This window comes from Sebastes fasciatus, chromosome 12 (assembly GCF_043250625.1).
Source record: "Sebastes fasciatus isolate fSebFas1 chromosome 12, fSebFas1.pri, whole genome shotgun sequence".
Classification (NCBI taxonomy): Eukaryota; Metazoa; Chordata; class Actinopteri; order Perciformes; family Sebastidae; genus Sebastes; species Sebastes fasciatus.
The window spans coordinates 13,109,271-13,136,048 of NC_133806.1; the positions used below are offsets into that span (position 1 = coordinate 13,109,271).

At 37.0% G+C, this 26,778-nt stretch overlaps 2 protein-coding genes and 1 long non-coding RNA gene across 5 annotated transcripts in view; all 3 read left to right on the forward strand.

Moving 5' to 3' along the window:
- The first annotated feature begins 6,827 nt into the window (after positions 1-6,827).
- Positions 6,828-8,779, forward strand: LOC141778755 (uncharacterized). Its single transcript, XR_012596129.1, has 4 exons — positions 6,828-7,100; positions 7,435-7,472; positions 7,626-7,738; positions 8,643-8,779. It is a non-coding gene; the product is annotated as an uncharacterized LOC141778755 (long non-coding RNA).
- Positions 8,780-11,134: 2,355 nt separating this feature from the next.
- LOC141778750 (cell adhesion molecule CEACAM5-like) lies at positions 11,135-21,977 on the forward strand. 3 transcript variants are annotated; one of them, XM_074653179.1, is made up of 12 exons: positions 11,135-11,343; positions 12,314-12,634; positions 13,980-14,258; positions 15,051-15,317; positions 16,059-16,337; positions 16,527-16,796; positions 18,640-18,912; positions 19,101-19,349; positions 19,568-19,667; positions 20,042-20,079; positions 20,236-20,337; positions 20,789-21,977. In XM_074653179.1, the coding sequence occupies exons 1-11, from the start codon at positions 11,298-11,300 to the stop codon at positions 20,313-20,315; spliced, it is 2,202 nt and encodes a 733-aa protein (XP_074509280.1). In that variant the 5' UTR covers positions 11,135-11,297; the 3' UTR covers positions 20,316-20,337; positions 20,789-21,977. The 3 variants fall into 3 exon arrangements, with proteins under 3 accessions (XP_074509280.1, XP_074509282.1, XP_074509281.1); XM_074653181.1 differs by lacking the exons at positions 16,059-16,337; positions 16,527-16,796 and having other exon boundaries at positions 20,789-20,919; XM_074653180.1 differs by lacking the exons at positions 19,568-19,667; positions 20,042-20,079; positions 20,236-20,337; positions 20,789-21,977 and having other exon boundaries at positions 18,640-18,916; positions 19,101-19,281.
- A 1,377-nt stretch (positions 21,978-23,354) lies between these two features.
- LOC141779836 (hemicentin-1-like) overlaps positions 23,355-26,778 on the forward strand; it is a 76,749-nt gene continuing 73,325 nt past the window's right edge. The window contains exons 1-2 of the mRNA XM_074654868.1: positions 23,355-23,806; positions 25,206-25,526. Of these exons, the coding sequence (XP_074510969.1) occupies positions 23,761-23,806; positions 25,206-25,526 (367 nt within the window). The 5' untranslated portion in view covers positions 23,355-23,760. The remainder of the gene's footprint in view (positions 23,807-25,205; positions 25,527-26,778) is intronic.

The window sequence follows — 26,778 nt, forward strand, 5'->3', positions numbered from 1 at the left end:
AAATGTTGGGTTGCAAAATGCTTGAACAATGAGATATATCCATTGAATCTGCAGAGCATGTTAATGCTAAAAGCTATACTGCCCTCCTGTGGTGGAACTGTGGTTGTTCTGGCAGTGTGGTGAATAATCTCTATAAACAGATTCTGCATATGAATTTAGAATCTGTAGCAATGAGACAAGTTGATATTTAAATGACTATGGCGAGATTTTTTGGGGGATCTGTACCAAATAAAAAAAAAAAATTTAAAGTTGAAGTAGGCTATATTGGAGCAAATATGATTAAAAAAAGTTATTTTTATAAAACAGTCGTTATATCCCGACAATAGTACATGAAACAGGAAACCTGAAAAAAATCATGTGCCTCTGTGTCCTCCGGTGCTCCTAATGGCATCTGCAAGATTTCATAGACCGAAGGAAAACAAGCAGTCAGCGCTGATCTGAGGTCTGCTGTCCATGAGAGCCGGCTGTCAATCACTCGTGAACTCTGACCAAATGGACAAACTTGGCAGCGATGATCAAATATGAATCAATATCATGTTACGTTAGTGCCTTTTTCTCGCCTCAAATGTTTTCATGTTGTAGCTGTAAAATGAGAAAGTTTGTGACCCAGCCGCCAGGGTGAGATGGCTTGAAGGAACGCCAAGTACCGGTCACATGACCGGAGCAGATTTTAAAGCCTGAAAACAGAGCCATGAGGAGGTGTACTGTAGATGTCTAGTTATCTCTCAGAAGACTTGAATTACAATATGCTGAAAGGTTATGATGGAATTTTTGCCCAATGATGCCAAAATTATACTGCCTACTGCCACTTTAAGACTGTAGAATATGATGTGTAGGCCAGGACATATCTGCAGCATGACAATATTTAATCTAAAATGGTATTTTGACACACATTTCACCTTTGATAAATATTGCACCTCCTGTGATTTGAAAAATGCAGTAGGCCATATTGCGATTTAGATAAAATGTCCATTGATTGTGCAGCCCAAATCGGAAGCATTCTGGTTTCTGTTTGTAGTCTGTGTAGTATAAACCAAAACACATTTGAGCAGGCTTTGGTTCAATGCAGGTAAACAGGCCATGTGGAGAGCATAAGAGGAGGAAAGCATTGGCTAAAATGCAATCTCAGAACCCACAACGATGATTTAGCTTTATATTAGCTTAAAATTAGCTTATCAACTGGCTACTTGTGTAGAGGAAGTCTTAGCCCGTGTATCCACTGGCTACACCGGAATCACAGAAATATTGCCCTTTCCTCCCAGAGGCTTATCGCCGTCAGACCGATAGCCGATGGGTTCTGAGATGCGTGAATAAAAGATTGAAAAATGTGGTATTGATGTGATTTACTGAGCAGGATGTCTTCCTGGATGTTTTACTCTCACTGAGGCTACAACAGGGAATGAGCAACAGATCTTTTTAGCTTGAGTTAGACTGGTGCTCAGTCACCACTTTGGTCCAGACTGAATATCTCAACAACTATTGGATGGACTGCCATGACATTTGATACCGACATTCAGGTGCCCATCAGGATGAAGTTTGATAACTTTGGTGATCCCTTAGAATTTCCTCATCAGTTAACATAGTAAACTGAGGTGGTGGCCATGGTAAACATCATACCTATGATATTAATGTTAGGACACACTTTTTTGTTACCAATATCAGTATTTTTTTTTCAAGAATATTTTATTGAATATTAAAATAGTAAACAAAATTTAAAAAGAAAATACTGTATGTAGAGTTCACAATAGGGGTGGGACAAAAAATTGTGTCACCTACAGTATGTAACGCAATTTTTTTTTACGATTTTGAAATAGATTCTTTAATTTAATTTGAGTCTATATGGATGTAGAAGGAAGTTACCGCTTTTATTGTAGTAGTCTGAGTAACGTGACGTCATATCCGTTCCGTACTCGTCAACAAAACAAACCGCAGCCGGCCGCAGCCGAAATGAGAGAGTAGAAAACGGCGGAGGGTCCGTGTGGATACGACCTGCACCCTCACATAACTAGACATGATGGCTAAAACTGCATGCTAACTCTGTCATGGACAGGAAACATTATCGTATTGCGGCAACGTACGGTCAAGCCAGCCGTCACTTTCATGTCCGTGGTCAAATTAGCCGACGCTACAACTGTAGCGCAGCGATATACTGACATTTATGTTAAATGGATTCAAACGGCCACGATCGAGCTGACCATGGATGTATGAAGAGAATGGAGCTGACGGGAAAGCTTGTGGCAGATTTGGCAGATTTAGCAAATTTAGCGGAAGTATACATGTGTGACTATGTCCAGTTTTCAAATTAAGGTGTTAGCAAAGGGAACTGTATATACAAAATACATATATGGACATAAGATTGATTTGATTATATTAATCAGAAGTATAAAACATTACATGTCCCTTATAAATTAAAAAGAAAATACCACTAATTTGTGAGGGAAATTACTATTCTTTGATTTTGGGGTTGCAGGACAAAATTAATAAATAATTCCTGACAATGACTGATAAATTTGACTTCAGGACATCTCTGACTACATACATGCTGAAAATCAAACATTTTTAACTGTATTAATTTAGATATTTCCCAAGAAGAAAAGTCCCTAGAAGTGTATAATTCAACTTTTTCCCCTGGTCTAGTGTTAAAAAAGGTAACAGAAATTGCAATAAATCGTAATATCGAATCTCAATATCTGACCTGTATCTGGGTCATATCCCTCTTCTCTGTATTCACCATAAAGTGACAATAAAAAACACAGAGAAAATCCATGAATAAACCCCTGAATGTTTAGGCATGTCAAACTGTGACAGTTGTTGCCATTACTGGACATAATAAAAAATATCTCATTTACAATAACTACTTAAATTTTTGTATTAATGATAAAACTTTAAATGTTGCTTGTTGCGTACATTGTTAATGATCAACAACGGTCCAGGCAAATTAACCTTTCAGAGGTATGATGATGGATAAAACCAAGCCCCCAGGAAGTGCGCCGGTCGTCGATCCCGACTTTCTTAATGGCCAAACGGCGATACTGCAACCTCTGTGTTAGTCACGTGATGCATTGGGCCCAAAAAGACTTTTCCCATAGACTTACATTGGGAAAGAGACATCTGTGACTCAATGGATAATTTTATTGAGGTGAATCAACTCCCCAGTACGAACACTCTAATAGCCCTAATTTAAAAAATGTAGTTTTTAAAGTTGTAGTTGAGTTATTTCCCTTCCTCCGTTCATGTGAGTGAGACCCAGACCGAGGCTGCAGCGCAAGCCGTGACGACGGCGTGACGTTGGGACCCCGTGACCAAGTCATGTGACCGAGCGGACGCTACTTCGCCAATCATCTCGGACGTTACTTCGCCAAGATCCGGGTACTTTTCCAGACGGAAGTCGAGCCATTTAGGCTTCACGCGCCAATGAGCAACTCTCATAGGAATGACCGGGGCCCCGCCTCCAACGCTGTATCCAGTTCCTTTAATACATCCATGGGGAAAACCCCACACTGCACAGTACTTCCTTGTACTTCCTTGTTCCTTGTGGGGTCGTAACATACCTTTATATATTGAAATCAGCATACATTATTCCAAACTTAGCAAAAGCAAAGTGAAGGAGTGTGATCCCTCTTTTTTCTTGTCATATGTGATGATACTGCAGAAGAAATGGAAATAGCTGTGATACACTTCATCATCCTGGGAGTCATCTCAGGTGAGCTCTTAATACATGATACCGGAGATAAAAGTGTGTATTCACTTATTTATGAAAATGTAACTATTGATTATTGATGCTTAACATTGTCACAGAGCTTTAGGAGATAACTGCAAATGGGTAGTGAACATTAGTCCAGTCTCCACATTGTGTGGATGGATATATCCCTTTTAACAGCCTCTCTACTGTTCACATACATATATTACATATATTATAGGAAAACACACCAGTCTTCAAAAATATCAGTTAAAAAATGTATTTCCTTAACATCAGTTAATTATTAAGCACAACAGAAAGGGAAATACATCTAAGTGAGTTCCTCTCTCCACCAAGAATTAGTTCCCCTGTTGTTGTGATTGAAATTTTCTATCAGTGGGAAGACACAAATTTTCCTCACATGCTGTAAGGGGTCGGTGTATCTGTGGCTTTTCTGACGACCTGCTGTGTAAACAAGTTAACTACTTCAGCTGGTTAGCAATTTGATGATCACCTTACCTTTCAGAGTTTTCACTAATCCCACTTTCTGAAATAGGGTTCTGGTGATTGTTTTGTCTGCGCAGTTTTGTGTTTTTAGTAGTCTTAGATCATGATTTTATTTTGATTTATGATAGGACATCATCAGTGGGACATTTTGCAATGTCCTCATTACAGTCCTTCTCAAACCTGCCAGGTTTAACCAAAGGAGCTGGTGTGTTGCCAGACGGTCCTCTGCATAGAGCTGTGGGAGAGCCTGTGATGTTCACCATAACACTGAATCCACCAGAAACACCATTTGTGAACTGGAAATTTGGTGGTAAAGATATAATCACTTATAGTGATGAAAACAACATTGCACCAGAGTATGAAGGCAGGATCACCCTCTTCATGTCTACTGGATCTCTGGAGCTCAGGAATCTGACTCTTAATGACAGTGGAGTATATAGTGTTAACATTACTTTTTTTGGAGGACAGACAAATGGGAACACAAGACTGGACGTTCATGGTGAGCAAATGTTGCATCTCTTTCAGTGCTGAGTGGAGACTGTGCGTAGCAATTGAACTGTTCAAATAATTGTGTTTAGGTGTTCACTGGTTTCAAATAAGATCTATACTGAGATCACAATTCAGATTATGTTACGTAAGGGATCATGTACAGTGAGCCGGTCATTGTTGTGAAAGAATCCCCGACAGGGCGATGCTGCACGAGGGGTTGACCCCGACGCAAAGCGAAGGGGTCTCTCATCGCCTCTTTCACAACAATGACCCGCTAGCTGTACATTATCCCGCTTATTACACAGCTACTGACTTAAGAAATCAATATATTGGCACAAAAACGGTCCGTCAGAGTCCAACATCAGAGCTGCGCCCATAGCAATGGTCTGTTATACAGAGCAACGGTCTGCTATACAGAAATTACAGACTGCAGAACGCCGTGATTTACCAATCAGGTTATACAGTATAAAAACATAACTTCCATTCAACAATTTGCATATACGATATGTTAAGATACAACTTATTTCAACCTAAAGTATCATTTAAAGCAGCTATAGTCAATGCTCTATCGACCATTTTACCATTTTTCAGCTCATTGTTTTGGTTTTCCGGACCACAGCTTGACTGTTTTGGTTCACTCTCATTGTTTACACCAAAACCCACTGTACACTACCTGTCCTGCACCAGACAGCAGACAGATACAGTTAGAAACTGGTTGGTGAACGAAGTGGATCATTTAGCAGCTAAAGAGACAGATATTTCCCTCAGGAGTTGGTGGAAACAAAAGCTGAATTAAAAGGAGAGTGAATATTAGACTTACATTCACCAGGTGGACAGAAACATGACTCCAAATGTTGCTCTGTATGTTCTGCATGTGTAACCCAAATGTTTGCTCCATCAACTTCAACAGTGACTATGTTGTGTTTATGGATGTCATGCTCCATTAAGAATTGTGGTCAAAACTTTGAAACAATGACATTGGATCAAAAGCACATTACATGACAAAGGTCAAGAGTCCTGCAGCTGTCGACTGTTTTGAGTCAATTGTTAAAGAATCTTGTGGTTTTAATGAAACGTTTTCGTCTCCGTTAGTCAGTGTTGAACTGATCTTGAACTCAATGTTATGTTCCATTCACATAGATGATATTTCTGAGATATACTGAGGGTTGTTCCGAACTGTAAATGTTAAAATCTTGAGTGAAGACTAGGGATGTGACGGTGAGGAAATTTTCCCACCGGTTAATAAACTTGTGACAACACCGCTGTTACTGACTACACTGGACATTTTACAAGACAAGATGATGGTCAGTGTGTGTAGCGCGCTTAGTTTGATCTTTAACGTCAGGTATCGGTGTGTCTGGCCTCTCTGGTCCAGCTTTCGCTGCTGTGACCGCTCCGTCCTCCTCACGGCGGTCACCTCATTTACGTTATGGTTCCCTTATAGCATTGGGTTTAAATCTTGTTTTGTTTGTTATTATTTTGTATCTGTTTTTTTTTTTTATTTGAAAGAAAGTCATTCATTCATTCAAATATTGCCAAATAGGCGCGTTTGCTTTTCACTTTTATACAAAATCCTCTGCTATCTCTCGATCTGTCAACTTTCACTCATCCCGTAAGTGTGAAATATGACACCTGCTACTCTGAGCTGAGAATCCGTACAGAGCAGACACATTCACTTTCAGATTGTAGCGTCTGTCGTCCGACTATCTATTGATAACATGCCGCTGATACTGTAGGTAACTATAAATATAATGCTATACATTTACTGTTCAAAATGATGAGTGCCATAAATAACAGTGTACTATCGAGATGTGTTGTTTGTAGGTGTGTAACACAATATTTTAGATTTTTAAGTCAATTGTTAAACAAGTTTAGATTCTTTATTATCTGTGCTGCTGTAAGAACTTTACAAATATCTATTTTTCAGATGGACCAGAAAATGTTCAAATCAGAGGTCCAAATGAGATTCATTTGAAAGAGACCTTGACATTAACCTGCTCTGCTGAGTCCGTACCTGCTAGTTACACCTGGACACTGAATGGGAAAAAGATACACTATTCTGCTGTTTATACTAAACTGTTTTTGACTGTCACAGGTACCAAGATGGTGTTGATTGCAGATTTAGTTGATACTATTGAACATTGCAATCAACCCACAATGTTATACCTCTGATAATCTGAAGAGTAGCAGGCTTCCTAAAGATGTTTCTTACAGATTCATTCCACCAACTAAAAGTGGTAGATTTGTTTTAAGTTCATGAGACAGCAATGGCTTGAAATCTAAAACTCCACTTGTTATTTTTCTGTTTCATTTCAGATGGGAGTTTTGGAGGTATTTCAGCTGGTGCCATTGCTGGAATAGTTATCGCGTGTTTAGTAGTGCTTTCTGCAGTAGCTGGTGGAGGGTATTATATTCATAAAAAAAAGTAAGTGAAAATAGCCTTCATAGTACCAACCAGACATCTCTCCCTTTTTTATCATGTATTAATATGTGACTGACTTAAGATTAACCCTAACATTACATGGTAGTCTAAACAATAAACAGTAAAAATGTATTGTATTACCTGAATGAAATTATTAACATATCACTCACTGGAGGTCAATTAAATTGATCTGTTGATCCCATTTATACATTGTTTTCATTTAAAAATGCATAACTGGTGTAAAAATGTAAATACTTAGGTTACAGTTTGATTGTAATTTTGAGTTGCATCTGGTTGCATGGCCACATTTTAACAATGCTTTATTTCTAATATTTAGAATCGACAACAAAGCTCCGCCACAATCTGATAATAAAGGTTAGTATCTATCTGATTTAATTAATCCGACACTTAGACTATCATTCTGTATATATAACAACAAAGACCGAATGCAGAATAAAATACAGTATATCACAATTATACAAATAGTACATGTGAATAATTAGATGTATACATTTTTTTTTTGTCTAGAAGTAGAAGAATGTGTGTATGAGAACACATCAACATATGAGAACCCATCAACACATGAGAACACATCAACATATGAGAACATGTAAACTGAACGACCTACTTTCCCTTAAAAGGTGAGTTTTTAACTAATTATTTTGAATTGGTAAAGAAGAGATTTATGTATTTTGAAGGAAGAAACACTAAAAGGTTTCTGTAGAAAGAATTTTACTTAGTGCATCTGAAGAAACTACTACAGGACAACATTGACTGATTGACTCATAACTAGGCCTGTCAATTGATTAAAATATTTAATTACGATTAATCGCATGATTGTCCATGATCATTTTTATCTGTTCAAAATCTACCTTAAAGGGAGATTTGTTAAGTATTTCATATTCTTATCAACAGGGGAGTGGACAAATAAGCTGCTTTATGCAAATGTATGGATATATTAATTATTGGAAATCAACTAACAACACAAAACACTGACAAATATTGTCCAGAAACCCTCACAGGTACTGCATTTAGCATAAAAAAAATATGCTCAAATCATAACATGGGAAACTGAAGCCCAACAGGCAACAACAGCTGTCAGTGTGCTGACTTGACTATGACTTGCCCCAAAACTGCATGTGATTATCATAAAGTGGGCATGTCTGTAAAGGGGAGACTCGTGGGTACCCATAGAACCCATTTTCATTCACATATTTTGAGGTCAGACGTCAAGGGACCCCTTTGAAAACGGCCATGGTAGTTTTTCCTCTCCAAAATTTAGCACAAGCTTGGAGCGTTATGTAGCCTCCTTCTAGACAAGCTAGTATAACATGGTTGGTACCAATGGATTCCTTAGGTTTTCTAGTACAACCTCCGGAAGATTGATTGCATTAATGCGTTAAATAAATTAGTGGCGTTAAAACGAATTTGTGTCAATGTGTTACTAATGTGTTAACTTTGACATCCCTAATTATAACATACATTTGATCAAAGCCAGAACTTTTGCCATGAGTGACATTACCCTATTTTTCACTTTTTGTCCAGCAGGCCACTTGGAGGACAAAGAACACCAAAACAAGATGACCCAGCCATGACATGTTATTGCCTTATTGATTTGCATGGCAAACATGTGAGGAAACATTTGCCATTTACTCATCCAGTACAGATTAACCATAGCATTTGAAAGGGTTCAAATACAATGCAAAGCCTGCAGGGCTGCAGAGTTGAGTGAGAAAGGTTTTAAACTTTGGGCTCTCTTACACTTAATGTAATGTTAATATATGATTATACTTTTATTAATTGAAAATAGCTATGCTGGCTTTTTTGCACCAAGACAGTTAAGTAAAAAACATTTCTTGTTCTGCTATTACTAAACAGTGGTGAATGTGTTTACATTTAATTCTGGTGTTTGATAACTGAAGCAATGAAATTACTATTTGTTATGTGTTTTGTGTACTTTCTACATTTCTACAGTGTATATCTAATGCTTTATTCTCCTGTTTGCCTATTGTGTAACAATTGTAAACACTGCAATGGAAACATTGCGGGTTGGGATAAGACATTATGCAAAAGATATATCAAAATACTTTTAATAAAATAATTTGGAAAAATTGCACAACGAAATATTAATGTTTTCTATGTCATGTGGTTCTTACAGCAACAGTTAAACAGTTGTCTAAATGCAATGGTCAAATACTGGCAACTGTAGAAATTTGGTTTAAAGTTGATAGTAATTTAATAAAGCTGTATATAAATCATCTTAATGTTCACATGAATTGATACTTTTGACCTTTTCCTTGTCTACAAACAAAGAAATGATCATGGTTAAATTAAGTTGTGCCTCTGGAGTTTCTTCTTGACTGTTGACTAAGCTTCGTGGACAAGTGAAAGCTAATCATCAGACTCTTTATAAATATAGTCCTATGGTGGCTGTAATTATAGAGACTCTTCTCCAAGTAAATACTTAAAATCTCAAAATGTTGAGTTGCAAAATACTTGAACAATGAGATAAATCCATTGAATCTGCAGAGCATGTTAATGCTAAAAGCTATGCTGCCCTGCTGTGGTATATAAATAATCGACCAAACACAAGTTTCCTAACTTTTTTTCCCAGTTTATTTGACTTCAGGACATCTCTGACTACATATGCACTGAAAATCTAAATGTTTACTGTATTCATTTAGATATTACCTACGTGTTGAGTTACAAAGTGTCTGCATAATGAGACAAACCCACTGAAGCTGAAGTCATGCCCTAAAGCTGCAAGACGTCGTCCTCTAGTGGTGACATACTGATGGTTAAGAGACGTGAAGCAAGCAAAAGGTGATTTAGTAAACAGGGTATAATTAGTTAGACTAACTTTTACTCAAGAAACATTCAAAAGCTTTTAGCTCCATCTGAGATATAAAAGTCTACATATTCATTAAACTGTAATATACATTCAGCAAAAATAGGTTAGTTGGTGTGGATCTATCCGTTATTTCTAACTTAGACCAAACTTATTAGTTTGTGAATTCAACTTTACATTCTACAAGCAAAATTATATGATATGAAATATTGTCAGAAAAGTTGGAATTAGATGATTTTTTCTGTCTTCAAACTAATTAAAAGATAAATGAAGAAAAGAATTACGAAAAGGATGTTAAGGACCAGTATGCATCAATAAATAAATAAATAAATAATTAAATTCTTTGATTTGGGGATTGCAGGACAAAACTAATAAATAATTCCTGACAATGATTGATAAATTTGAATTCAGGACATCTCTGACTACATACATGCTGAAAATCAAACATTTTTACTGTATTAATTTAGATATTTCCCAAAAAGAAAAGTCCCTAGAAGTGTATAATTCAACTTTTTCCCCTGGTCTAGTGTTAAAAAAGGTAACAAAAATTGCAATAAATCGTAATATCGAATCTCAATACTTGTAGCATTGCAATACATATCGAATCGGCACCCAAGTATCGTGATAGTATCGAATTGGGAGATGGGTGTATCGTCCCAGCACTAGTGCACAACATATGTCAATTTAACAGAGCACATCCATGACAGAGGAGCACAACATGCAATCTTGTCCCAATCATCCCTCAACCCCACAAGCCCCATCTACAAGCTGGAATTCCATTTATTAAAGGGCACTTCATCCTTGGAGTAATACAAGAAGGTGCTGGAAGTCGGGTTTTATAGAGTACTTAGAAAAATAAAAATGAGTGAATAAGTGAATGAATAAATAAAAGAAGGAGGGGTTTCAGGACAACTGTATTCAAATAAATCATTGAACTGCACCTGCTATGGTATCTCACCTTCATCTGTATCGGGGTCATATCCCTCTTCCCTGTATTCACAACACGTGACAATAAAAAACACAGAGCAAATCCATGAATAAACCCCTGAATGTTTAGGCATGTCAAACTGTGGTATTTGTTGCTAACTGGACGTAATAAAACTACTTCCATTTTTGTATTAATGATTAACTTTAAATGTTGCTTGTTGCGTACATCGTTAATGATCAACAACGGTGCAGACAAATGAACCTTTCAGAGGTATGATGATGGGAAAACCCCCCACTGCACAGTACTTCCTTGTATTACCTTTATATATTGAAATCAGCATACATTATTCCAAACTTAGCAAAAGCAAAGTGAAGGAGTGTGATCCCTCTTTTCTCTTGTCATTTTTGATGATACTGCAGAAGAAATGGAAATAGCTGTGATACACTTCATCATCCTGGGAGTCATCTCAGGTGAGCTCTTACCACATGATACCAGAGATAAAAGTATGTATTCACTTATTTATGAAAATGTAACTATTGATTATTGATGCTTAACATTGTCACAGAGCTTTGGGAGATAACTGCAAACCGGTAGTGAACATTAGTCCAGTCTCCACATTGTGTGGATGGATGTATCCCTTTTAGCTGGCAACTTGTCAGACATTGAAAATGACTGTAGCAAATACAATAGAGTATTGTATTGTATTTCATTTTATTTATACTGATATGGACCTACGGGTCTGAAATAAAGTTAATGATGATGAGTTAATTATTAAGAACAACAGAAAGGGAAATCATTCTAAGTGAGTTCCTTTCTCCACCAAGAATTAGTTCCCCTGTTGTTGTGATTGAAATTTTCTATCTGTAGGAAGACACAAATTTTCCTCACATACTGTAAGGGGTCGTTGTATCTGTAGCTTTTCTGACGACCTGCTGTGTAAACATGTTAACTACTTCAGCTGGTTAGCAATTTCATGATCACCTTAACTTTCAGAGTTTTCACTAATCCCACTTTCTGAAATAGGGCTCTGGTGATTGTTTTGTCTGCTGCAGTTTTGTGTTTTTAGGAGTTTTTAGATCAACATTTTGTTTTGATTTATGATAGCACATCATCAGTGGGCCATTTTGCAATGTCCTCATTACAGTCCTTCTCAAACCTGCCAGGTTTAACCAAAGGAGCTTGTGTGCTGCCAGACGGTCGTCTGCATAGAGCCGTGGGAGAGCCTGTGATGTTCACTACAACACTGAATCCACCAGAGAAAACAATTATAACTTAACTTTGTTTGTTTTCAACAGATAGACATCCTTACTAATGTGCTATTGAAAAAGATTATTTTCGTTTTTCGTTTGCATTGTGATCATAGATATTGTCCCATTGGCCCATTTTTCAATGTATTCAACTTATAAGAGTTCTTCACACACCTGTAACTGTCTCCTTCAGGTTTAACCAAAGGAGCTGGTGTGTTGCCAGACGGTCCTCTGAATAAAGCTGTGGGAGAGACTGTGATGTTCACCACAACACTGAATCCACCAGAAACACCATTTTTATCAGTGAACTGGAAATTTGGTAGTAAAAATATAATCACTTATAGTGGTGTAACCAACATTGCACCAGCGTATGAAGGCAGGATCACCCTCTTCTTGTCTACTGGATCTCTGGAGCTCAGGAATCTGACTCTTAATGACAGTGGAGAATACAGCGTTAACATTATTCCACATGGAGGAGTACAGGAGGAAGGGAACACAAGACTGGACGTTTATGGTGAGCAAATGTTTCACATGTTGCATCTCTTTCAGGGCTGACTGATATATTAGAGTAAATATTATTTCAGTTAAAATAATTCTGTTACATAATAACATAATAATGACTACATAAGATGAAAACAAAACAAGTATTGAAAAATCTGAGATGTGGTTGAAAGCTTGGGAAAAAGCAAGTACTGTAGGTGAACTTTAAAGGTTTTATTGATAATGTTTTTATTTAGACGAATATACGATCCTCAGTTCCTACTGTCTACAGGTCTACAGTGTCCTTGCCAAAACACTGAACCCCAAGTTGCTCCCCGGTTCCTTAGGCCCACCCATCCTGAGGATGGGTTAAATGCAGAAGTCAAATTTCATGTATGTACAGTACCTATCATTTTAAAAATGTAGGCGGGTCCAAAATTAATGTTTTGTTTATCTCTGTGGAATATATCTGACGTTTGGTTCCCACTTCTAACAAGGCTTGTGAGCCAATAGTAAAATGACGTTGGTATCACGTGGTATCTCTGGGTCGTCAGTTAGTGTGGAAAAAAACGCAAAGAAAATGCTGAGATTGACAGTAAGTGCCTAGCAACGACTTGTTGTGAAGTAAATGCAACATCTAGTATGCAACATCTAGTGGCTGAATGTTAAGGTCAAGAATTGACTTTCATGCCCAGATGACTTCACTACTTAAATTTGGGGATTGTTACTCACTAATAATAATAATAGTAAGCCTCCATGTCTAACAATAACTGCATCATAACAGAGATTTGAATAATTTGACTTGACCACTGATGCCGATGAGCAACATCCTTATTTTTTAGTGGTATGACTGTAAGCGTGGATATCAACAATTTGTTAAAAAACAAAAACAAACATGACGGTTTGATTGAGTTTGCAGTTTTTTAGGTACACATGTATAGTCTGTACATATTTATCTTTGGTTGACACTGTATGAGATAGACACTGATTGAACCTTTAAGGTCATACTTTATTGTGGTGTTAAATTGGACTACACTGTTTTGAAAATGTATTCTACAGAAGCATCACCAAAAAGTACAGCCTGAAAATAGCACTGAGTTAAATCAGTGCCAGTTTGACACAATATCAACAAAAAAAAATGTCTCTCTGATGTACAACACATTGAATTATTGGTCTTTGTATCATTGTCATTAAATAATAAGTGAGAAATGTTGCTTTTTGTAGTGGTAGGAGATACTGTAAACTTTCAATGTGCAGCCATGAATACTCAACATCTCATGATCAACATGAGATTAATTCTCAGCCACTGCAGTGTTTCCTTCTACTGTAACTTTGTAATGTGGTAGCAAATACAAAATAATTTTGTTTTACAATCACAGTGCCAGTTTCCAATGTAATGGCAACCGCCAGCAGCACAGATTTGGTGGAGTCCATCAGCTCTGTCCGTCTGTCCTGCTCCTCCTCTGGATATTCTCTCACTTTCCTCTGGCTGAACAGCAGCTCTGAGGTTACAGCCAGCGACAGAGTTCAGCTCACTGATGGAGGCGCCAATCTCATTATAGTTAATGTGACCCGCTACGACCAGGGACCATTCAGGTGTCATGTGTCCAATCTCGTCAGTAATGGCAACAGTGGACCAATAAACTTCAACATCAGCTGTGAGTTACTAACCTACATGCTCAGTTCTTTATCTGAAAACATCTGAATGCAAACAGAGACAGAGTTTAGATTATTGTCACAACTCAGTGATGAGTGGCCTTGAAACTACAGTATATGTAACCTATGGTTATTTCACATAGACAATTTATTTATTGAATTACCAGAAAACATGCTATATCGTGATATACTGTATATCGTTATTGAGGTATGAAATTACCTGTATCATGATAGAAGATTTTGGCCATATCGCCCAGCCCTATGTGGAGGGAATTTCTTCAAATTTGGCACAAACGTCCACTTGGACTCAAGGATGAACTGATTATATTTTGGAGGTCAAAGGTCAATGTCACTGTCACTGATTTGAATTTGGTGGTCAAATGTCACTCTGACCTCACTTGGCCATAACTCAAGAATTCATATGCTAATTATTACAATTTCACACATATGTCTAACAGTATAAAATGATGAACTGACATTTTCGACAGACATAGATGTAAACTGCAACTTGACTGGTTGGTGGAAACATACAACCGTGAGGCAGTAATTATAGTTTATTTTGTTCCACCACGGGTAGTACAAAAATTAGAAACATATTTTTCAACCTGATGGAATCCAGTACATCGCTGCAAACTACAGCACAATGCCAACTAAATCAGTTTCATTTAGAAAGTGTTTTACAGGCTTGTTCTGTTACATTTCATTCTACAGAGGTTTCTTTTTTCTGGTGACTTGATGTATGATAATGCAGTTGTGCATACTAACTTTTTGCTTTTGTTTTGCCCTACAATCAGATGGCCCAGAAAATATTAATTTGACAATATCTCCGTCACAAGAATACTTTGTGGAAGGAGCAAACATCAGCCTGTTCTGCTCAGCTGACTCCAGCCCTTCTGCCCAGTTTATGTGGTTTCTGAATGGAGACCTGCTGTCTGATACTGGACCAGAGCTCAGACTGATGAATATTCAGATGAGTCAGAGTGGGAACTACAGCTGTCAGGCCTTTAACAACAAAACTCTGAGATATATAACTTCTCAGCCTGCAGCCATCTCTGTACTGAGTAAGTTTAAAAGGTTTTGTGCAAAGAAATATAGATAACAAGGTGGGATGTACCTGTGATGGTATCAGATAAAACTTTCTTAAATACAAAGAAAAAGTCCTGCCAAACATTTGTGGAACAAAGAGAAACAATACTTACATATGTTTGCACTCAAGATACGTCTGCAAGTTGTGCTTGTACAGAGACAACTGAGGCTCAGAATGAAAAATGTTTGCGGTTGTACTCCTGGAGTGGCCAGTAGCACAGCAAAAGTTGTGGCTTGCAAATATAACTAATACACACATTGAGGACGATCAGTTAAACACATTTAATATGTCAATGCACATTGTTTGCAGTGACTACAATATCTTTGCAGTAATCTAATCTGGTCAAAGACTATATCACCTGTCACCTCTCACATTAGTTTTGGAGTTATTAATAATGAAATTGCCATTCAGGCTGATTGTTGGGCTAACAATTACTTTTAAGTTTAAATACATAAGGTCAGCCAACACTGGTTAAATATCGCACCAAGCACTAGACAACGGATAGCAGAAGATATAATAGTTAAACAAAATAAACATTCTCATGACTACACGTCTATGTCCAACTCGCATACAAACCTTGTACGTCTAACCATTATTACTCATCATTGATATCGGATTTATTCCCACTCTCCACATTGCTCCACTCTACTGAACAATGTTAACTTTCTTAGACAAGAAAGGTGGCCAATATAAAACCACTGTGTTTCACCCACAGAGCGTGTTGCCAATGTTGTGGTAACTTCAGACACAACAGATTTGTTGGAGTTTAACAGCTCTGTCAGTCTGTCCTGCTCCTCCTCTGGACTCTTCCTCTCTTTCCTCTGGCTGAACAGCAGCTCTGAGGTTACAGTAAGTGACAGAGTTCAGTTCTCTGATGGAGGCTCTACTCTCACTATAGTCAGTGTGACCCGCTACGACCAGGGACCATTCAGGTGTCATGTGTTTAATCCTGTAAGCAATGGCACCAGTGATCCAGTAAACCTCACCATCAACTGTGAGTTATTAACATATATGTGCATACTTTATCCATCACTACATGCATGTATGCTTCAAATCTGATTGTAAAATGAAGCTTCACACTGAGCAAAGCTGCATGTCTTGTTGCATTTTCTTTAAGCTGCTAACTTTACTTTTTGGTGATTATTTTGTTTTGTTTTTACTCCCCATATGCTGCACACTGTAGATGGCCCAGAAAATATCAATTTGATAATATCTCCGTCACAAGAGCACTATGTTGAAGGGTCAGACATCAGCCTGATGTGCTCAGCTGTCTCCATACCTTCTGCCCAGTTTCAGTGGTTTCTGAATGGAGACCTGCAGTCTGATACTGGACCAGAGCTCAGACTGATGAACATTCAGATGAGTCAGAGTGGGAACTACAGCTGTCGGGCCTTTAACAACAAAACTATGAGATATGAAAAGACTCAGCTGTCCATTGTCTCTGTTGTACTGGGTGAGTTGGAATATGAGGTTTAGTGGATATAGTAGTGATATGTATCAGAAAGATTCACCTGCATAATCTGTATTGACAAAATGTGTACTCAAAGCAGTGTATCTTAATATTAAATAATAACAATAATAATAAAGGCAGACAATAAAACATTCCTTGTGTAACATTTGGGATTGCAGGAAAATAAGTGATACAAAAACATAAAGCACTTTTGTATTAAACATTGTATTGCTTAATATTGCAGGCGAAGTCTGATTAGAAAAGGTTATACAGTATAAAAACTTAACTTCAATTCAGCAATTTGCTTATACGATATGTTATGATACAATTTATATCAGCCTATTATTTAACGCAGCTATAATCAATGCTGTCGACCATTTTAGTATCTTGCAGCTCATTGTTTTGGTTTCCGGACTCATTCTCATAGCATTGTTTTCACCAAAACTCACCGTACACTACCTGTCCTGCACCAGACAGCAGACAGACACAGTTAGAAACTAGCTTATGAACATAGTGGATCATTTAGCAGCTAAAGAGACAGATATATCCCTCAGGAGTTGGTGGAAACAACAGCTGAATTAAAAGGAGAGTGAATATTAGACTAACATTCACCAGGTGGACAGAAACATGACTCCAAATGTTGCTTTGTATGTTCTGCATGTGTAACCCAAATGTTTGCTCCATCAACTTCAACAGTGACTATGTTGTGTTTATGGATGTCATGCTCCATTAAGAATTGTGGTCAAAACTTTGAATAAATGACATTGGATCAAAAGCACATTACATGACAAAGGTCAAGAGTCCTGCAGCTGTCGACTGTTTTGAGTCAATTGTTAAAGGATCTTGTGGTTTTAATGAAACGTTTTCGTCTCCGTTAGTCAGTGTTGAACTGATCTTGAACTCAATGTTATGTTCCATTCATATAGATGATATTTCTGAGATATACTGAGGGTTGTTCAAAACTGTAAATGTTAAAATCTTGAGTGAAGACTAGGGATGTGACGGTGAGGAAATTTTCCAACCGGTTAATAAACTTGTGACAACACCGGTGTTACTGACTAAACCGGACAAGTTACAAGAAAAGATGACGGTCAATATGTGTAGCATGCTTACTTTGATCTTTAACGTCAGGTGGCGGTGTGTCTGGCTTCTCCGGTCCAGTTCGCTGCGGGGCCGCAGGGGTCTACCTGGTGCTGCTGCGCCGCGCACACCGTCTGTGACCGCACCCTCCTCCTCACGGCGATTACCTCATTAATGTTATGGTTCCCTTATAGCATTGGATTTAAATTTGAAATATTGCACAAAAAATTGCTTTTCGCTTCGACACAAAATCGTCTGCCATCTCTCGGTCAGTTAACTCTCTCTCGTTCTGTGTGTGTGTGTGTGTGTGTGTGTGTGTGTGTGTGTGTTTGTGTGTGTGTGTGTGTGTGTGTGTGTGTGTGTGTGTGTTTGTGTGTGTGTGAAATATGACACCTGCTACTCTGAGCTGAGAATCCGTACAGAACAGACGCATTCACTTTCAGATTGTAGCGTCTGTCGTCTGACTATCTATTGATGCCGCTGATGCGCCAAAATGAACTAAAGGGGTTTTTATTTCTGTAAAATAAAGCAAAACGACGGTGGGGGTGATGGGCAAGTAATGTAATCAGTGTGTGCCCGACCACCGTGTAACACCGGTAACACCGGTAGCACCACTAGCCTAGTGAAGACAGTCAGACACTTGGCATGTTGTATACATGATTCAGACAATATAGCTCTTTTATATTCATTTACTCAGTTAACTCTCAGTAACTCAGTTCCTTTTGTTCCTGTTTTCATATTTTTCACATGATCTTTTGCCCAACAGAGAGAATATCTGGTGCTTCAATCACATCGTCAACATACCTGACAATTGAGGGGAACTCGGTCAACTTAACCTGTGATGCTGCTGGCTCTGTGTTTACCAGAAAGTGGATGAAGGGAGGCTCAGATCTGATCCCGGCTGTAAACATGGCCCTTCACGACAATAACAGAGTGCTGTCTTTTAGCAGTCTGAATAAACAAGACGATGGAGAATATTCCTGTAATGTCAGCAACCACCTCAGCAACGATGAAGCTGATTTCACCATGGTTGTTTACTGTAGGTAACAAACTGTACGTTAACAGTTCAAAATGATGAGTGCCCTAAAAATAAGTGTTTCCTACTATTGAGATGTGTTGTTTGTAGGTGTGTAACACAATAATTCAGATTATTAAGTCAATTATTGAACACGTTTTATGTTCTTTATTTGTGCTGCTGTAAGAACTTTACAAATATCTGTTTTTCAGATGGACCAGAAAATGTTCAAATCAGAGGTCCAAATGAGATTCATTTGAAAGAGACCTTAACATTAACCTGCTCTGCTGAGACCGTACCTGCTAGTTACACCTGGATACTGAATGGAAAACAGATACACTATTCTGCCATTTATACTAAAAACAACATTGAACCTTCTGACAGTGGAAATTACATCTGTGAAGTGATGAATGATCTTACTTGGAGAATATCAGCAGCAGTCCATGGATTGACTGTAACAGGTACCGAGATGATGTTGATTGCAGATTTTGTAGATACTCTTGAATATTGCAATCAACCCACGATGTTATACCTCTGATAATCTGAAGAGTAGCAGGCTTCCTAAAGATGTTTCTTACAGATTCATTCCACCAACTAAAAGTGGTAGATTTTGTAAGTTCATGAGACAGCAATGGCTTGAAATCTAAAACTCCACTTTATTTTTTCTGTTTCATTTCAGACTGGAGTCTTTCAGCTGGTGCCATTGCTGGAATAGTTATCGCGTGTTTAGTAGTGCTTTCTGCAGTAGCTGTTGCAGTGTATTATATTTATAAACAAAAGTAAGTGAAAATAGCCTTCATAGTACCAACCAGACATCTCTCCCTTTTTTATCATGTATTAATATGTGACTGACTTCAGATTAACCCTAACGTTACACAAACCTTACTCTTGTATTTCTTGTATATTCTTATACATTAGACTCATGGTAGTCTAAACAATAAAGAGCAAGAATTTACTGTATTACCTGAATGAAATTATTAACATCACTCACTGGAGGTCAATTAACTTAATCTGTTGATCCCATTTAGACATTGTTTTTATTTCAAAATGCATAACTTGTGTAAAAATTTAAATACTTAGATTACAGTTTGAATTTTGAGTTGCATCTGGTTGCATGGCCACATTTTAACAATGCTTTATTTCTAATATTTAGAATCGACAACAAAGCTCCGCCACAATCTGATAATAAAGGTTAGTATTTATCTGATTTAATTCATCCGACACTTAAGACTATCATTCTGTATATATAACAACAAAGACCGAATGCAGAATAAACTACAGTATATCACAATTATACAAATAGTACATGTGAATAATGAGATGTATACCTTTTTTTTGTTTGTCTAGAAGTAGAAGAATGTGTGTATGAGAACACATCAACATATGAGAACACATCAACATATGAGAACACAACATATGAGAACTAAACGACCTACTTTCCCTTAAAAGGTGAGTTTTTAACTAATTATTTTGATTTGGTAAAGAAGAGATTTATGTATTTTGAAGGAAGAAGCACTAAGAGGTTTCTGTAGAAAGATTTTACTTAGTGTATCTGAAGAAACTACTATAGGACAACATCGACTGATTGACTCATAACTAGGGCTGACAATTGATTACAATATTTAATTGCGATTAATCACATGATTGGCCATGATCATTTTTATCTGTTCAAAATCTACCTTAAAGGGAGATTTGTCAAGTATTTAATACTCTTATCAACAGAGGAGTGGACAAATAAGCTGCTTTATGCAAATGTATTAATATATTTATTATTGGAAATCAATTAACACAATGTGTTATTATTGCTTTAACTTTAACATCCCTAATTATAACATACATTGATCAAAGCCAGAACTCTTGCCATGAGTGACATTACCCTCTTTTTTCACTTTTGGTCCAGCAGGACACTTGGAGGACAAAGAACACCACAACAAGATGACCCAGCCATGACATGTTATTGCCTTATTGATTTGCATGGCAAATATGTGAGCAAATATTTGCCATTTACTCATCCAGTACAGATTAACCATAGCATTTGAAAGGGTTAAAATACAATGCAAAGCCTGTAGGGCTGCAGAGTTGAGTGAGAAAGGTTTAAAACTTTGGGCTCTCTTACACTTAATGTAATGTTAATATATGATTATGCTTTTATTAATTGGAAATAGCTATGCTGGCTTTTTTGCACCAAGACAGTTAAGTAAAAAAACATTTTTTTGTTCTGCTATTACTAAACAGTGGTGAATGTGTTTACATTTAATTCTGGTGTTTGATAATTGAAGCAATGAAATTACTATTTGTTATGTGTTTTGTGTACTTTCTACATTTCAGTGTATATCTAATGCTTTATTCTCCTGTTCTCCTATTGTGTAACAATTGTAAACAATGCAATGGAAACATAGCGGGTTGGGATAAGACATTATACAAAAGATACATCAAAATACTTTTCATAAAATAATTTGGAAAAATAGCACCCCGAAATATTAATGTTTTCCATGTCATGTGGTTCTAACAGCAACATTTATTTAAACGCAACAGTCAAATACTGGCAACTACAGAAATTAGGTTAAATGTTGATAGTAATTTAATAAAGCTGTATATAAATCCTCTTAATGTTAACATGAATTGATACTTTTGACTTTTCCTCATTTACTGTCTACAAACAATAAAGAAATGATCATGGTTAAATTAAGTCGTGCCTCTGGAGTTTCTTCTTGACTGTTGACTAAGCTTCGTGGACAAGTGAAAGCTAATCATCAGATTCTTTATAAATATAGTCCTATGGTGGCTGTAATTATGGAGACTCTTGTCCAAGTAAATACTTAAAATCTCCAAATGTTGAGTTGCAAAATGCTTGAACAATGAGATAGATCCATTGAATCTGCAGAGCATTTTAATGCCAAAAGCTGCACTATGCTGACCTCCTGTGGTGGAACTGTGGTTGTTCTGTCAGTCTGGAGAATAATCTCTATAAACAGATTCTGCATATGAATGTAGAATCTGTACCAACGGGACAAGATGATATTAAAATGATTATGGCGTGATTTTTGTGGGGATCTGTACCAAATAAAGATGTTTTCTTAGGTCTGTAGATGCATGCTAACATTTAATGATTAGGACAAAACACAAAGCAGCTGAGGCTGATGGGAATGTCGTTAGTTTAGCAGGTATTTGATCATAAACCAAGGTATTGGACAGATGGAAATGTTGACCTGATGATGTCCCTTGATGAGAAGTCAGGGGATCAGCAAAGGTATTACAATTTACCCTGAGGGGAACATGAAGGTCTGCATCTATTGAATAATGACTTGTCAAGACATTCCACTGAAATCCATACATTTTAACCTCATGATGGTACTAGAGGAAAAAGTCACCAAAGTCATTAGGAAAACATTGTCTGAGAGCCATGAATATCTGTACAAAAAATGGTTAATTTCATCAAGTAGGCTTAGATCTTGAGCTATTTCACAGAATAAGTGAAAAGTTTGATCTGCTGGTGCTGCTAGAGGAAAAGTCAGGGGGTCAATAAAGTCTTTAGGATTCATCTTCTGTGCCAAATTTCATGACAGTTCATCAAACAGTTGTTGAAATATTTGACTTCAAAACAAAAATGTCAACCACAGGGTGGCGCTAGAGGAAAACTCATGAGGACCACCAAAGTCACAGGGTTTCATTCTCTGGGCGCCATGAATGTCTGTACTTTCAATTTCATAGCAATCAATCAAACAGTTGTCATTTTAGTCAAGACCAAAGTGATGGACCGACCAACTGACAGTGCCATACAAAGTACATATATGGACATACGATTGATTTGATTATATTAATCAGAAGTATACAACATTACATGTGCCTTATAAATTAAAAAGAAAATAACACTAATTTCTGAGGGAAATTACTGTTCTTTGATTTTTTGGTCCCATTTTTTTTTTTTATAAATAATGTCTGACAATGACTGATATATTTGACTTCAGGACATCTCTGACTACATACATGCTGAAACTCAAACATTTTTACTGTATTAATTTAGATATTTCCCAAAAAGAAAAGTCCCATAGAAGTGTATAATTACAATAAATTGTAATATCGAATCTCAATACTTGTAGAATTGCAATACATATCGAATCGGCACCCAAGTATCGTGATAGTATCGAATCGGGAGATAGGTGTATCGTCCCAGCACTAGTGCACAACATATGTCAATTTAACAGAGCACATCCATGACAGAGGAGCACAACATGCAATCTTGTCCCAATCATCCCTCAACCCCACAAGCCCCATCTACAAGCTGGAATTCCATTTATTAAAGGGCACTTCATCCTTGGAGTAATACAAGAAGGTGCTGGAAGTCGGGTTTTATACAGTACTCAGAAAAAGAAAAATGACTCTCTTCCATGAGTGAATGAATAAATAAAAGAAGGGGGGTTTCAGGACAACTGTATTAAAATAAATCATTGAACTGCACCTGCTACGGTATCTCACCTTCATCTGTATCTGGGTCATATCCCTCTTCCCTGTATTCACCACACCTTGACAATAAAAAACACAGAGCAAATCCATGAATAAACCCCTGAATGTTTAGGCATGTCAAACTGTGATAGTTGTTGCTAACTGGACATAATAAAACTACTTCCATTTTTGTAATAATGATTAAACTTTAAATGTTGCTTGTTGCGTACATCGTTAATGATCAACAACGGTGCAGGCAAATGAACCTTTCAGAGGTATGATGATGGGTAAAACCCCCACTGCACAGTACTTCCTTGTATTACCTTTATATATTGAAATCAGCATATATTATTCCAAACTTAGCAAAAGCAAAGTGAAGGAGTGTGATCCCTCTTTTCTCTTGTCATTTTTGATGATACTGCAGAAGAAATGGAAATAGCTGTGATACACTTCATCATCCTGGGAGTCATCTCAGGTGAGCTCTTACCACATGATACCAGAGATTAAAAGTATGTATTCACTTATTCATGAAAATTTAACTATTGATTATTGATGCTTAACATTGTCACAGAGCTTTGGGAGATAACTGCAAATGGGTAGTGAACATTAGTCCAGTCTCCACATTGTGTGGATGGATGTATCCCTTTTAGCTGGCACCTTGTTAGACATTGAAAATTACAGTAGCAAATAGGCTATTTTACAAAAATATCTAAACTACAATGCAGCACTGATGGCCATTCACAACAAAATGCAATACATTTAGTGTAGTGTATGACTGGATTTTCCTCTCAGACTTTTCTGTATCATGGAACTTTTTTGTTTGTTGAATAATGTCTGACTACGACTGTCATCATCAAATGAAGTATTTTACTAAGTCAACACTCGACAAGTGGAGCCAAGTAATTCCTTCGCATATCAAACACATGCTGTTCTTTTTTGAGTAGTATTAAGAAAAATCATCTGAAAATCTACTCCAGAAATACAGCCTCTCTACTGTACACATACGTATATTACATATATTATAGGAAAATACACCAGTCTTCAAAAATATCAGTTAACAAATGTACTTACTAGTAATAATATATTCATTAACTTCAGTTACAGCCGACGTGTGGTGCAGTTACAGCAAAGCAAAAATGAAAAAGCTTCAGGTGGGATTTAATGTTGCATTCAAAATCTTGCTCAAGCTCCCAAGATGGACAAGTGCAAGTCATATATTAATGACTAGCAATGTTCCCACCTTTCATGCTGTGTTGAGGAATTTTATGTACAAATTTATGTGTCGATTAATTGATTCCAAAAATGAAACTTAACTGAGCCCACGCAAAGTGACTTCTCTTGTTTTTTGAAACATTGGAACAAATGCTTATATATATATGTTTTAATCACTGTGAACTGCAATGATTATATTTCTGTGTTGTTGTCCTTGTATTGTATTTTATTTATACTGATATGGACCTATACTGTAGGTCTGAAATAAAGTTAATGATGTTGAGTTAATTATTAAGCACAACAGAAAGGGAAATAAATCTAAATTAAAAAAATGGTTGTGATTGAAATTTTCTATCAGTGGGAAGACACAATTGTCCTCACATACTGTAAGGGGTCGGTGTATCTGTGGCTTTTCACTATACACTGTGGCCTATCTGTGTTTACTACTTCAGCTGGTTAGCAATTTGATGATCACCTTAACTTTCAGAGTTTTCACTAATCCCACTTTCTGAAATAGGTCTCCTGTGATTGTTTTGTCTGCTGCAGTTTTGTGTTTTTAGGAGTTTTCAGATCAACATTGTTTTTGATTTATGATCAGCACATCATTTTCAATGTATTCAACTTATTAGAGTTCCTCACACACCTGTAACTGTCTCCTCCAGGTTTAACCAAAGGAGCTGGTGTGTTGCCAGACGGTCCTCTGCATAGAGCTGTGGGAGAGCCTGTGATGTTCACCACAAGACTGGATCCACCAGAAACACCATTTAGATCAGTGAACTGGATATTTGGTGATAAAAATATAATCGTTTATAGTGGTGAAAACAACATTGCACCAGAGTATGAAGGCAGGATCACCTTCTTCTTGTCTACTGGATCTCTGGAGCTCAGGAATCTGACTCTTAATGACAGTGGAGAATACAGTGTTAACATTGTTCCATTTGGAGGAGTACCGGAGGATGGGAACACAAGACTGGACGTTTATGGTGAGCAAATGTTTCACATGTTGCATCTCTTTCAGTGCTGAGTGATATATTAGAGTAAATATTGTTTCAGTTAAAATAATTGTGTTACATAATAACATAATAATATGATAATGACTACATAAAATGAAGACAAAACAAGTATTGAAAAATCTGAGATGTGGTTGAAAGCTTGGGAAAAAGCAATTACTGTGGGTGAACTTTAAAGGTCTTATTGATAATGTTTTTATTTAGACGAATATACGATCCCCAGTTCCTACTGTCTACATGTTGAATTGTCCTTGCGCAAAAAACTGAACCCCAAGTTGCTCCCCGGCTCCTTAGGCCCACCCATCCTGAGGATGGGTTAAATGCAGAGGTCAAATTACATGTATGTACTGTACCTATCATTTTAAAAATGTAGGCAGGTCCAAAATTCATGTTTTGTTTATCTCTGTGGAATATATCGGACGTTTGGTTTCCACTTCTAACAAGGCTTGTGAGCCAATAGTAAAACAACGTTGGTATCACGTGGTATCTCTTGGTCGTCAGTTAGTGTAGAAAAAAACGCCAAAAAAAATGCTGATTGACAGAAAGTGCCTAGCAACGACTTGTTGTGAGGTAAATGCAACATCTAGTATGCAACATCTAGTGGCTGAATGTTAAGGTCAAGAATAGACTTTCATGCTCAAATGACTTCACAACTTAAATTTTGGGATAGTTTCTCACTAATAATAATACTAATAATAATAAGCCTCCATATCTAACAATAACTGCATCATAACGGAGATTTGAATAATTTGACTTGACCACTGATGCCGATGAGCAACATCCTTATTTTTAGTAGCATGACTGTAATCGCGGATATCAACAATTTGTCAAAAAACAAAAACAAACATATGACGGTTTGATTGAATTTGCAGTTTTTTAGGTACACATGTATAGTCTGTACATATTTATCTTCGGTTGACACTGTATCAGAGAGACACTGATTGAACCTTTAAGGTCATACTTTATTGTGGTGTTAAATTGGACTACACTGTATTGAAAATTGATTCTACAGAACCATCACCAAAAAGTACAGCCTGAAAATAGCACTGAGTTAAATCAGTGCCAGTTTGACACAATATCAAAAAAAAAATGTCTCTCTGATGTACAACACATTGAATTATTGATCTTTGTATCATTGTCATTAAATAATAAGTGAGAAATGTTGCTTTTTGTAGTGGTAGGAGCTACTGTAAACTTTCAATGTGCAGCCATGAATACTCAACAT

Bases quoted from the DNA above. Each gene is read 5' to 3' on its own strand.
- LOC141778750 (XM_074653179.1), top strand. From the start codon at position 11,298: ATGGAAATAGCTGTGATACACTTCATCATCCTGGGAGTCATCTCAG. The intron at 16,797-18,639 runs GTGAGTTGGAAT...TTTGCCCAACAG, and splicing joins CATTGTCTCTGTTGTACTGG to AGAGAATATCTGGTGCTTCA. The intron at 18,913-19,100 runs GTAGGTAACAAA...TCTGTTTTTCAG, and splicing joins TTTCACCATGGTTGTTTACT to ATGGACCAGAAAATGTTCAA.